The sequence below is a fragment of the Tetrao urogallus genome, assembly GCF_951394365.1.
Source record: "Tetrao urogallus genome assembly, chromosome: Z".
NCBI lineage: Eukaryota > Metazoa > Chordata > Aves > Galliformes > Phasianidae > Tetrao > Tetrao urogallus.
In genome coordinates this window covers 30530367-30544129 of record NC_136816.1, presented here as the reverse complement: position 1 = coordinate 30544129, position 13763 = coordinate 30530367, and the positions used below count along the sequence as shown (strand labels likewise).

The 13763-nt window shown below is 47.0% G+C and overlaps 1 protein-coding gene across 3 annotated transcripts in view; it reads right to left on the bottom strand.

Moving 5' to 3' along the window:
- SHB (SH2 domain containing adaptor protein B) overlaps positions 1-11425 on the bottom strand; it is a gene marked incomplete at both ends in the record, with an annotated part of 69825 nt that extends 58400 nt beyond the window's left edge. Inside the window, one exon of one of the 3 annotated variants that reach the window (XM_079549026.1) lies at positions 10763-11425. In XM_079549026.1, the coding sequence (XP_079405152.1) occupies positions 10763-11425 (663 nt within the window). The remainder of the gene's footprint in view (positions 1-10762) is intronic. The other 2 variants (XM_079549027.1, XM_079549028.1) reach the window with 2 other exon arrangements.
- Between the last annotated feature and the right edge of the window lie 2338 nt (positions 11426-13763).

Below are 13763 nucleotides of genomic sequence, written 5' to 3'. Positions count from 1 at the left end.
GGCATGCAAGCACCACTCCAATAGACTGTGCTGGACATTTGCCCCAGTTCCCGCTCTGCTCTCGTTTAGTTTAGAGAAATCTTTTCACAAGCAATGCATAGCATCCATTCGCTTATTTTTCACTTCTATCTGAAGTTGGAACTTGCAGGACAATAAATCTCCTTTCATCTGCCTTCTTTTGCTGTCCATGCAAAATCCCAGTATTGCATTATCTTTTACTAATATTTTCCTTCACGTCTACTAGACACGTTCAGCCTTATGCAAACTGTGTTACTAACGTGTGAGGTCAAACAGCATGCCTTCTCCATGTACCCTCGTCTGCTACATTTATTAGTTTGATCAGCTTCAATTAGAGTTGATATCTCAACACGCAAGCACAATGACAGAAGTGTAACCACAGGGACAAGTCTCACCACTACTATTAACATTATTCGTTCCTCTAAAACTTCTGGTAAGCTAAGGCTTGTAACAGAAGCAAGGTGAACTTCAACCAAATGCTTCAGGGCCCCCTGTCTGACATGAACAATCTATAGAGACTAATATATAGAGACTATAGAGACTATAGGAGAACAAGCACTGCATTTGCAGCAGCTTTCTCTTCTGTCCCCATGCATTTGTCAGCCACTGGAATGAGGTCAAAGTCATCACTATTGAATCAGCAACAGGCATCCAGCAGTAATACGTTTCTTCACTCTTTCCCCCAGCTGGCTTTTTCAGCACACATCATCACAGCAAACACCAGACAGAAAGATTAAGTGGTGGCTTTATGCAGCAGAAGTAAAATGCAAACCAACCGTGAAACTCCTAAGTCAAGCTCATTAAGGGCACGCCAGTGCTGGGGCCTGGAAGGCCCCTGGTGCAGTGATCTCCCTGCAGGGACATCTCTGCATTCTGCTGATTCCTCAGCTATATGGCAGCAACCTGCTGAGCCGCAAAGGGGCTGCAGGGCTCCTCTTTCTGCAGCAGTGTGGGAGCTGAGTCCTCCCAGCAGCTCGCAGAAGCCCAAGTATAGCTCCAGTCTAACACCTTGCCAAGGAAATACAGCCAGTGCTCTGCAATGCCATTCTGCCCTGTATGCAGATAGCCACTTCCCAAACAGGGTATCTCACCTCACAGCCATATACCATCACAGCAGCATGTGGCCCTCTACACCTTCCCTCCAGCATCAGGAGCACATGGTCTCCTACGCAATAGATCACAACCTGAACACATCAAGCCAGCAACAGTTGCCCACTGCCATAACATTCTCCGAACTTTGTGTCAGTGAACAATAATGCCCCACCTGCTGCCATCCTCTCCTGCAATTCTCTCAGTAACACAATGATGGCAACAAATGCCGTTGTCAAGTGTGCCTGCTCACACCATAATATGTGCCATTTTGTTCCTCTTTATGGTTCACACTGTTTCGTTCAAATTCAGTGCAGCAACCCAAAACAAGGCAGGCTCGCAAGGCAGCATGTCCATTCTCCCGGTAAAAACAGATTACAGAATAAACCAGTGAGCAAAAAGGTCTCCCAGCCTGAACACACAAAGAATATTTGGTTTGAGAGACCACTCATTTTGGTAGCTGAACTGGAGGGTCTGCCTAGCAAAGGACACGTCCTGGTGGAGGTGTGTGAGGCTGGTATGCAGCATGGATTTGGCTGTTAGTCCACCCCAGGGGGGTGAGAGATCTCATCAATCTGAGCTTCAGCAATTGCTTAATGTTTTACTTTTCCTTTTTGTTATCTGATTGTGCTCTTAGCTTACTGAAGGCAAAACTAGTCTTTTATCCCTACAATAAATCACTGTAAATCCGGTATTGCCTCATGTATCATTTCACTGCTCAGTATCCAAAGAACCCTTTTAGAAAATATACTGACAGCAAGTCTAATTTAACAGCACCTGTGTTTCCTCCAGTGCTCTCCATCACCCTTGAAAGCCAGCTGGAAACTTTTCAACAACACCTGTGCACTTGCACTTCAGACAACCCAGACTATGAGACTCATCAATTTACCTTTCAATACACATAGAACCACAATGATGAACAGGCCAAATCAGCTATCCATTCATTTTCAGTGCTGTATTATGCAGGAGGCCCAGCCTCCAGAGACTGCTCCAAGTCCCCTACTAGAACTTCCCACGTGAGCTTCATGACAAGAGTGTGGGTGGGAAAAATTAAAAGCGTTTGGCTAATGCTTTGGGGATGATTTTTTCTTCCTAAGACAGAATGCAGTAAGTACTTTCGGTAGCTCTCAACTGTTTAACCATGATCTTGGAGCATGTGGCAGGTCATATCTTTTGATCCTTATCCACCTTCAAGCTGTCTAATTCTCCCAATATATATATATATATATATTCTGTTTTTTTTTTTTTCTTTTTTTTTTTTTTCCCCACTATTTGGCTAATCATTCAGCTTCTCTTCTTCACTGCTGCTGCTGTCTCGGCAATTTTGCATTGCTTTTGTGTGTATGCTAGGCACAGAACAGCTTCTCAAATGAATTTCAAGTCTTACACTGACTGCTGGACAATTGTGGCAAGCATTGTGGCTAACCATGTTATTTAACGCAAACATGTCAGAGGATGGAAGACAGGAGAGAAGCAAGCTCGACCAACGCTTTCTACTTGTTTTAGTATCTCTTTCTTTAAATCATCACTTGAGGAGGATCCACTGCAATGCTGCACTTACCAATCTCTACAGTATTAGTCCATAGAAACTACTCACAGGGTAAGTAGGTAACACAGTACTGGGTCCATCATATCTCATTCCAACAGCGCATGTCAGATCTTCAAAACTATGTCTGTCACACTGTTGTGATTTTCTTTGAAGAGTAGCTCTATTTAAAAAAAAAAGCCTCAAAAAACCCAAAACCATGCAAGATTAAAATACATCCTCAAACATCTCAGAAGAGCAGAGATCTTAGTAATCTTTCAAAGATGCTCCTCCTGTGGTACCTCAGGAGCATATAGTGCACCATCCTTAATAACCATCACATAATAAATCGTAAGTGGCTGAAGTCCCTCAGTGGTCACCATCATTCCCCTCCCATACATGAAGCCTATTAAATGTTTTAATACTTTCAAGATTACTGTAGTCACTGGTAATTCAATAACAGGTATTTTTGCAAAATCACACAGAAAAAATTCAAGCATTACTGCTTGACTTCAAAGTCAGGAATTCAGCTACAAAAAAAACAAAGCAGTTCAGCAGGTATTCTTCACTCATGCCAAACAGACCACAACTATTTTTTAAAGAGTTAAAGATTAACAAGTTATTCACCTTATACTGGCTTCCATCCCTCCCGAGAAAGCAACACAAGTACCTGCAGGCCACAGCAGCTATGAGTAGTTCTGCTGTTTTTTCAGTTAGAAATAAAATACCATGGTCAAGAAGTGAAGATGACTGGCCTTGTATACAAGAAGAACAGTGAATATTATCTGCCTAGCCTCACTCTGCTTCATGCTCTAGGGGTGAATGCTGGGTCCAGCTCTGTCTAACATCTCCATTAATGGTCTGGATGATGGGGCAGTATATCCTCAGCAAGTCTGCAGATTCAACTGGGAGGAGAGGTTGGTATAATAGAGAGCTGTGCTGCCATCCAGAGGGACATCAACAGGTTGAAGAAATGGGCTGACAGAAACAACGTGAAGTTTAACAAGGAGATGCTTCAAGTCCTGCTCCTAGGAAGGAACCAGGTGCCAAGACCTGCCTGTGGGCCCACAGACGAAAAAAGGCTTGGCAAAGAGGAATCTGGAAATCTTAGTGGACATGAAGTTGAACACCAACCACAAAGTGTCCTTGACACAAAGAAGACTAATAACAACCTGGGCTGCACGAAGCAAAGCATTGCCAACTGGACAAGGGAGAAGAGCCCTCCTTCCCACTCAGCCCTGGTGAGTCCACTCCTGGAGCACTGTTTCACTGTTCCCCAGTAGAGAATATCATAGACACACTGGAGAGAGTGTAGCAAAGGGCCACCAAGAAAACTAAGGAACTGTTCAGACTGGAACAGAGGCGGCTCAGGGAAGATCTTATCAATTTATATAAATACCTGAAGGGAAGGTGCAAAGAGGAGAGCCACAGCAGTAATACTGTTTGACTAGATGTCCTTGAGATATTCTTTCCAACCTAATCTATTCTATAACTCTGTCTCCTGCAATAAAGGATGAAGTCCTGCTGCCAACTTCATGTATTTTGGTAACCATTTGAAAATGTGATTATGAATACAGATGAGGAGACAAAAAAATCAAAGCACCAAGCACAGACTACCAGTACACATACTGGTCAGCTCTCAGGCCACAGGATGTTCAGAATACAGCCTGGAGAAACAGAAAAGCACACACCCTGTTGTCTGGCAAGAGCACAGGCACATAAAATCAAGACAGAACTGTCTATGATTAAAGATGCAATCAAAAACCTTACACTGGGCAATTCTAGGAAAGACACAAGCAGTTTTAGCAAACAATTTTGTCTGAGTTTTTGTCTAGAACTTGCAGCCTCAACCTCCCAATTAATATTCTGTCTCATCCTCACAGGATGGGACAAAGGGAATAAGCAGTTCACCTCAATTCATGAGTGCAGAGATTAAGCACATGACAAATCAGAGCTACTATCACCAGAAACAGAGTGGCCATACTGCACTTGGAATAATATCCCAGCATATACACGAGTCTTGCTTGCTTCCTCATAAAGCAACAGAAGGAACATGCAAAAGAGCACTGCAGGCACATGTTTCTGCTTCTTGAGCACCAGGTGAGCATGGTTCATGTATATTAGACACTGATGTTGCACAGTAGGGGGTTAAAACTGGACAAAGGTCCACTGCTGTAACATTAGCCCTTTTCAGAATGAGGCCACATGGAACATGTAAAAGTCTTCCAGTAAATGATTCAGTAATGAGTTCAAAAAAAGGGCAAGTCGGTCATTTTGTTTGAATCAAGTAACTGGGGAGCTTTCAGTGTTTTGGATCTGTTAACTGTAAAGGTATACATACCATGCTCTTTCAGGAGATCACCACACCCTTCTCCCATCTTCCATGTTTCCAACAGCTTCAAAACTCCCTTCAGCTAGCCTTTTTCTGCTTCAATTCTCTTTGTCCAAGAGTATGAAAATCTGATCATTTCCAGACCTAAGATGGTTCCCAGCTGGGCAATACAATGAGAAGCCAGGCCCACTTCTACCCAAACAGGCCACCTCAATACTTGTAACAGACCTAAAATTTCTAGCACTCCACAGGTTCAGGTAACAACTAAGTATCTTATCGTAAGACTCTTGATAATCCCTTGATCACGGTGCTCACATTTCTAGAAGAACACATTTCTAGCAGGGTCTTACTGCCATAGCATCGTGAGATACGTAGCAAAAAAATCTAGCTTGTATAGCCTTGCACAAGCCACTGTTGAAGACTCACAAGACCAGCAGCCTCCGGTATCTTCTTCTCAGACATGTGGCTTAAAGTCAGAGCCACATGGCAATAAGTACCACATGAAGAGAGAAGGTAAGCTTCAGAGTACGGCCCGTTGGAAAGAATGGCAGCCCGACGGTCTGCTGAAATGGACTGAACACAGGAACACAGCAGAGTCTCATCAGAAACTCAGAAGCTTTGAGAAGTATATACCTGAAATAAATAACCCTAACACTGCTTAGATATGTTGAAATGCCAGCTGAAAGATTCTGTTAAATACACCTGACTTATTCCTACTTGCAAGACCAAATACAGCTCAGACCTGGATACAAAAATATAACAAACATCTTCTCAACATTTACATTTTCTCAATGTTTACTAAAAGGTTTTAATCATACACAGATGTTAATGCTGGAAAGTTCAAACAGCTTTTCCATAGCCTATTGTAATGTAAGAAAGGCAGATGTTTGATGCAAAACATGGCTTTAGCCCTCACACTTAGCTAGCATTCAATCTCTGCACCACACACTTCCGAGATGGATTTCATACAAACTAAGTTTTCCCTTCCTGCACAAACGCAGGATTCACATAAGCCTTTAGACCTCTGGAAATCAAGTCAGCAGCTATACTGCCTTCAATGGTTTCCTGCTGCCACTCGACATTTATAGGTTCTCTCACAGCCACTTCTGCAGAAATGGATCTTACAATTTGCAATGCCTTCTGCACACACTATCTAGATCACTTGCGCAGTTCTAGTTGCAGCACACAGAGAGGGACAAATGTTGCTCATTATTATGAAATAATCATCTTTTACAAGACAAGTACACTACAGGTCCACCTCTTAAACACTAAGAACTTACTGCAATGGAGTGTAATGTAGTTGCTGTCTGAATAGCTCTTCAGATCCAAAGCCACATATAAGTATTTAGGTAAGAAAATATACAAAACAACCTTTTATACGCTTAAGTATTACTACTTTCATGGACTTACACCAGAAAAAAAGATCACTTAGAGGACATCAGTTCAGTCTTTACTAACAGGTTTGTCCACTGAGTTGATGGCAAGCTGAGTCTCACATCCATTCTTACACAGATGCATGAACCTGGAAGCTGCTGTGTATGGACACGCCATTCCAACTCATCTAAGCTCCTTTTTCTGCTCCAGGAGAGCCGAGTATTTAACTTCTCCCAGGCCCACACTGAAAACAGAAGCTAGTCATTCCTTATCGTCTATACTAGAGCTATTCAGATAAATCTGCCACAAATTATAACCTTGCCCAATCTCCTTTGCTTTCAGATACACATCACTGCTAAAGCCCCCAAATATGTCTGATTGTACCACCTAGGTAAAAAAGTCCACAAACCATTCTGAATTCAAAGATACCTGGCAGTGATGACACCCTGCCTTGTGTATTTCTTGTGAAGGTTGTTCACCTCACTATTATATGTGCACGGCCTGCTACCAATCTGGCTTCAGTCAGCATCTTTACCTCTGCTTATTAAGGCTCTTCAAGCCCAGATGAGTTACACCTCTGTGGTTACTTTTACAGCCTATGTCTGCAATCTTGCCAGATGCAGCCAGGCCTGCCATTACTTTTAGTATTTATCTCCTCTACTACTCAGATTATCTGGTTTATCATTTTCCTAGAAATTTATACTATCTAGTTTGGTGTTATTTACACTTTGCCATTTGTCCTTTACATGTAACCTGAATCTGTACATTGAACAGGCATCTTCCTAGATCTACTACCCATTCCAGAATCTCTCGTAAGTTTAACCCACAGCAGTCCTACCCAGACATCAGAAACAAAGCTTGAAAAACCGCTCATGGAATTTGTGGGAAACCATAGTTCTCTGTAAAAGAAAGCAGAGCATTATAATTGTATATTCAAAAAGAAGAAAAACAAAGATTAGAGGTGCTGGAACAGACCACAAGACTTTAATGAACACTCCTGGATTATTAAACACTAATATCTTTCTGTGAGAAGAGCCTTATACAGCAATTTTATTTTCTTTCATTCATAATATAAGTACTTAAGTTATGCTACTCCCGTTGGTCAAGGAGGATCTGGTCAGAGGTCATCTAGGCAAACTCAACACATGCAAATCTATGAACTCCAATGGGATGCACTCACAAGTGCTGAAGAAGCTGGCAGAAGTGACTTAAGCCACTTTCTATTCTATTTCAAAGGTCATGGAGAACAGCAGATGTGGCCAAGTACTGGAGAATAGCCAGAGTTACTCCAGTCTTCGAAATTGGCAAGAATGAGGACCTGGGAAACTACAGACCAGTCAGCCTCATCTCCATCCCTGGGAATGGGATGGAGCAACTTGTTCTGGATATCATCTCCAAGCAAGAGAAAGCAGGGAAGGTTATCAGGAGTAGTCAACATGGATTCACCAAGGAGAAATCATGCCTGACCAAACTGGCAACCTTCTAGGAAGTTGCAACTACCGAGGTAGATAAGGGGAGAGCAGCAGATTGCATATCTTGACTTCAGCAAGGCTTTCAACAATGTCTCCCACAACACTCTTGTGAGGTAAGCTTAGGAAGTGTGAGATAGATGAGTGGACATCTACAGTGAGGTAGATTGAGAACTGGCTGACTGGTAGAGCTCAGCAGCACAGAGTCTGGCTGGAGGCCTGTAACTACTGGTCCCCAGAGGTCAGTACTGTGCCCTGCCTTGTTCAATATCTTCATCAGTGACCAGGATAAAGGGAAAGAACGCACTCTCATCAAGTTTGCCAATGATACAAAGCTGGGAGGAATGACTGACATACAAGAAAACTGTGTTGCCATTCAACAAGTCCTGAACAGACTGGTGAGTTAGTTGGAGAGGAATCTTATAAGGTTAAGCAAGGGCAGGTAAAGAGTACCACAGCCAGGAAGAAATGACTGCATGCATTAGTACAGGTAAGGAACTCTGGAAAGAAGGACCTGGGCAGCTTGTGGACAACAGGATGGCTGTCAGCCAGCACTGTGCCCCTGTGGCCAAGGCCAATAGTGTCCTGGAGCGCATTACAAAATGCGTGGCCAGTAGGTCAAGAGAGGTGTTTCTCCTACTCTGATCTGACCTGACGACGTTTCTTTTGGGCTCCCATGTTCAAGACAGGGAACTTAAGAGTGCAGCGGAGGGCTACAAAGATGATTAAGAGCCTGGAGCATCTCCCTTCTGAGGAAAGGCAAAGAGGCCTGGAACAGTTCAGTCTGGAGAAGACCAAGAGAGGATCTTAACAATGTTTACCAATATCTAATGGTCAGGAATGAAGCCAGAGGCGGGCAGGCTCTTTCAGCCCAGTGACGGGACAACAGACTGTGACCACAAACAGGAACACAGGAAGTTCCATCTGAACATGAAAAAAAACCTTGTGGCAAGGTGAGGATGAGCACACCTGCCTCTTCAGAAAGCTAAGACTTCCTGCATGGCATGTATACTCTCTCTCAAAACCAGAAGGAATGTGGTTGCAGTATGAGTATTCTGTTTTTTCTGGGGAATCATCCTATCTTACAGAAGTGCAGGCTGCTTATTCAAAGCAAATTTTAGAACCAGCAGCATACATTTATAATCACATAGGCTGGCAAAGAGGGTTACTTGAAACAGATGTTATTTCCATTTTGCAGATTGAATCAGTTGGCCTAAAATATAAAGATAATAGTAGTAAATCCTGTTCTACATAAGAAGAACAGCAGTTGCACTTGGAATAGTTTTGCCCCAAGCAAAGCAGTTATTTTTCCTACAGCGTGAGGCTGTTGGAAGTATTTGCCTGAGAGCACTTGGTCTGAACACAGGTAATTGACAGAAGAGTGAATACACTGAGACTGTAACTTTAATGATGGTTTACTTCCAAGAAAGAAGTTGCTTCCAGTCAGGAGCTACCTGTAAAGTGACAGACTGTGTAATAAATGCTAGTGTTTTAATATCTTGTCATCATCATGACAAACTGATACATTGGTAATTCCACCTGGACAGGATATAATTTATCACGTTGTTGCAGAAATGTGTTACCACTCAATTCAATCCTTTTACATACTTAAACATGCACCCACAGTTAATTTAAATTGGTAAATTCAGCACAAAGAATTCCTGTGATGAGACTCTAACGCTGAAGTTTCACAAGCCAATTTACAAACTGCAGAAAAACTGATTTTCAATACACACACACACACACAACACAATAAAAAAAAATGTACTTAAAGAAAGAGCAGAGGCACAGTGCTTACAACAGCAGAGCTGCTCTAGCCTCTCCTAAGCCTCCCCTTGTAACCTGAGTTCCTGCACCTGGAACCTTCCCAGCACTGTTTCTACAGTGTTTTTGTAAATATTTGTAGAGAACACTATGAAAGACAAGAGAGCATTTGCAGCCAAGCCAGCGGCTGCAGAGCTTGCTTCAGCTGTCAGCTGGAGACATAAATGTCCAGGGAAGTGTTGTGCTGTTGTAACACAGGACTTTGAACAACCTCACCTTCAGCAGTGAACAAGGAGGTGAAGAAGTTAGAGCATGGCTTTTTTTTTTTTCCAGTAAGGAAAGCAAGGAGTACACTGTTTTTCTGACACAAATTTTTCCTGTAAATATATGTTAGATAAAGACCTCCTCCAGTAGTTACAGCCAAAGCCTGTAGCAAGCACTAAAGCACGCAGATTTGCAGAGGATTAGTAACACATAAAGAAACCTCTTCTAATGTTGTACACAGTTACAGCTTATGCAGACCTTAGAACAGCCTGTACCCTGCTCTGGAGATCTTACCAACTAATTAGTCCTCACATGCCAAAACAAGCACGATGCTGGTACACAGCCTGACTTGTGCAAAACTGTTAAGGGGCTGTGAGCGACTGCAGGAAAGGAGAGAGGAAGAAAAAACCACTACAACCACACCGGGAACACTCCCTGCCACTCACACTGCAGCACCAGGAGGCCAACCAGCCCTCAATCGCCCTTGGCCCAGGCCTGCTGTCACCCCAGAAGCTGAGCTGATACAGTGTGATTATAATCACAGTATGCTCTGAGAACAGGTGACACACTCCACGTTCCTCCACAGCACATCTACTCTAAGACATACCAGAGTACCAGCAAAAGACAGGTTTTGGGTTGGATACTATGAAGAATTGCTTCTCAGAGTGGTGATGCAGGGCACAGGCTGCCCAGGGAGGTGGTGGAGTCACCAACCATGGAGGTGCTCAACACCCACGTGGATATGGCACTGAGGGACGTGGTGAATGAGCATGGGAGGGTGAGCTGATGTCTGGACTCAGTTATCCTAGAGGTCTTCTCCAACTCAGCGATTCTATGACTCCACGACACGCCCCAGAGCTTGTCGGCGGGGTAGGCATCCACAGGCACCGCCACGGAGGCGCCTGCCCCGCACACAACGATCCGCACCACGCACAAAGGCCTCCTCCATCCCAGCAGCTCACCCAGACGAACGCCTCCCCGGCCGCATTTCCACAGCCGGCCCCGGAGGGCAGGGCCGGGCCCGGCGCTCACCTTCTCTTTGGCGGGCGCGGAAGCCGCCAGCTGCTCACCGCCGCGGCCGAACTTGCCGCCGTCGCCGATCTCCACGCGGATCAAGCGGTGCCGAGGGGAGATGTACCGCACCTCGGGCGGCGTCCCGGGCCGCCGCTCGCTCTGGCTGCGGGCGAGCAGCGGGGAGCCGGCGGGCGCGGAAGCGGCGGCACCGCACGAGGCGGAGGAGAAGGCGCGGGGGGCGGCCGGGCCCGGCTCGTCTGGCGCGCAGGGCTCGGGCCGGCACAGGGCGCGCAGCTTGCGCAAGGAGGAGCCGGGCCCGCTGTAGGGGTCCTCGAAGTCGCGGTCCTTCTGCGCGCGGTAGGCGCGGAGCAGCTCGCTGGTGTCGTCGCGCAGGTGGCGGTGCGGGAAGCCGGGCGAAGCGTGGTGCTGGTGGCGGTGGAGGTGCGGCGGCCCGTCGGGGCGGGGCGCGCCGCCAGCACCGTTGCGCTTCTCCCGATAGTCGGGCCGCGGAGGCTGCGGGGGGCTCTTGGTCTTGTTGTTGCCCAGGCTGAAGTACTTATTCAGCCATTTAGCCATCGTCCCCGCCGGCCGCGGCCCCTCAGCGCCTAGCGCCGCCCCCGCCCGCCGCCGCCCGCATGGAGCAGCTGGGCGGCGGGGCGGGCGGGCAGGTCGCCCCGCTCCGCTCCGCGCACCGGCGGCTTCCCCGCCGCCGAGACGCCCCTGCTCCCCGCGGGACGCAGCCGCTCCCGGCCGCGCCGCAGCTCCGCTCTCGCGAGCGCCGCCGCCGTGCCTGCACCGCGGCCCGGCCTGACCTCAGCACGCAGCGGGGCGGGGGACGCGGCTGCGCGGGGCGGGGCCGTGGGGGACGGGCGGGCGGGGCGGGGCGGAGCTGCCCGAGCCTTTGGGAGGAGCGCGGTCGCGGTACGGAGCCGACCCTGAGTGGGGTGGGGCGAGTGTCATTTCCAGCGTGACAGTCACCGCAAAATGTTGCCATTCGGGAGGGACATAAGGGTCATAGAATCAAAGAAATATTAAGGAAAAGACCTCTAACTCGCCGAATCCAACCGTCAGCCCACCCCACCATGCCCACTGACCACATCCCTCATTGCCACATCTACGCGGTTCTTGAACACCTCCAGGGACTGTGACTCCACCAGCTCCACGGCCAGTTTGTGCCACTGCATCGCTACTCCTGAGGAGAAATGTTTCCTAATATCCTACCCGAACTTCCCCTGGCGCAACTTGAGGCCATTCCCTCTTGTCTGTTGCTCAGGGCCGTGCCCACTGTCCTGTGCAGCCCATTCCATGCCAACCACCCTTTGCTGCAGACCCTTTCCCTGACCCCCAGCTGCCCTCCCCTGACGCAGCTCCATGCTGTTCCCTCGGGCCCTGTCGATGTCACACAGAGCAGAGCAGAGCTCAGCGCTGCCCTCCACTCCGTGTGAGGAGCTGCAGCCGCCATGAGGGCTCCCCTCAGCTCCTCTGCTCTGAGCTGAGTGCACAAAAGGTCAGCATCTTCTCCTTCACCATCTTTGTAACCTCCCTTTCTGTGCTCTCTCACAGTTTCATGTTCTTACATTATGCTGCCCAAACTGACCCAGTGCTCAAGGTGAGGCTGTACAGCATGGAGCAGAGTGAGGCAGTTCCTTCCCTTGTCAGGCTGGCAGTGCTGGACCCGAAGCAGTTTAAGGTCACCACCATTATTGCCAGCAGCAGCAGCAGTGTCCCTCTGGGAGACCTCATCCCCACCATGAGGAGGCAGGAGGCATGGGCCCTCTTCCTCTCCCAGGTGGGCTGAGGCATGGATCCTCTGTCTGGAGAAGCTACAGGCCTGCAGCCAGGGCTGTGCTCTCCTGCCACTTTCCTTGGTTTGAGCCCTGAGCTCACAGCCCCACTGCCTATGTGTGCTGTTCCCTTCCGTGACGCAGGGGTCTTTGACCATGTCCCCAGGGAAGGGCACCAGGCCCTGCTGCTGGTTAGGGATGGTGCTGCTAAGCAAAGAGGACATAGTGATGTATGTCAGTAGATGCCTTTCCCAAGTGAGTTCCTATATATGTGCTACAGTGAGTTGGAGATGATATCTGCATGAATCACACTGGTTTATTTTCAGGAGGGTTTTTCATGTGGGCCACTGTTGTTGTGATCGGTTAATATTCCTTGCTGTAACTTTCTCCATTTGCCCAGACAATTAGCAGGCTCTCCCAAGATTTCTTCTGAATTGCTGTGTTAGTCTCATCTTCGTACCTATCACTGTACAATACCTATTGCAGTAATTATTTGGTCTGGTCTTGAAGAAAGCTGAAGGTGTTGAATAGATGTTCAAGTGGAGTTATGAACATCCTTATGCTGATCCCCGTAGTCCCTCTAAGGCCTCTGCAACAAGAAAGAAGTTAAGATCAAAGAACACTCCAGGTGGGACCTAGTGCTACAATTGTGGGAACTAATCTGGGACATTGTTTGCCTCTTCTGTCTGCTCTGCATAGGTAGGATTCAGCTTACAAAATGGTGAAAAAGTCCCCAATAATTACATCTTGGGGAGGCTTCCAGCAGCCAGGATTCAGACCACCAAAACAAGCACTAAGAAGCTGGTTCTTCATTATCCCCTTTTGGGATAACCATTACCACCTCTTCAACTCAAATCAAGTTCATGACAAGGTTTTCAGATCCATGCTTTCATGTGAAGGACCGCCTCCCTGTTGCTTTACCAAGTCCATTAATGCAGAGCAATGGACAAGTAGGGAATCTGCAGCTCAGGATTTCTGTTCTTTTGGTAGAGGACAAAGCTCTCATGAAGACCTTCCCACACTGAAAGGAGCCATGGACAAGTACTTGCTTTCTGCACAGAAGAGTGGCTTGAAACTAGAGCCCCTTCCAAAGACCGGAAAGGCAATGTTATGCAGGGATGTAGGCTAGT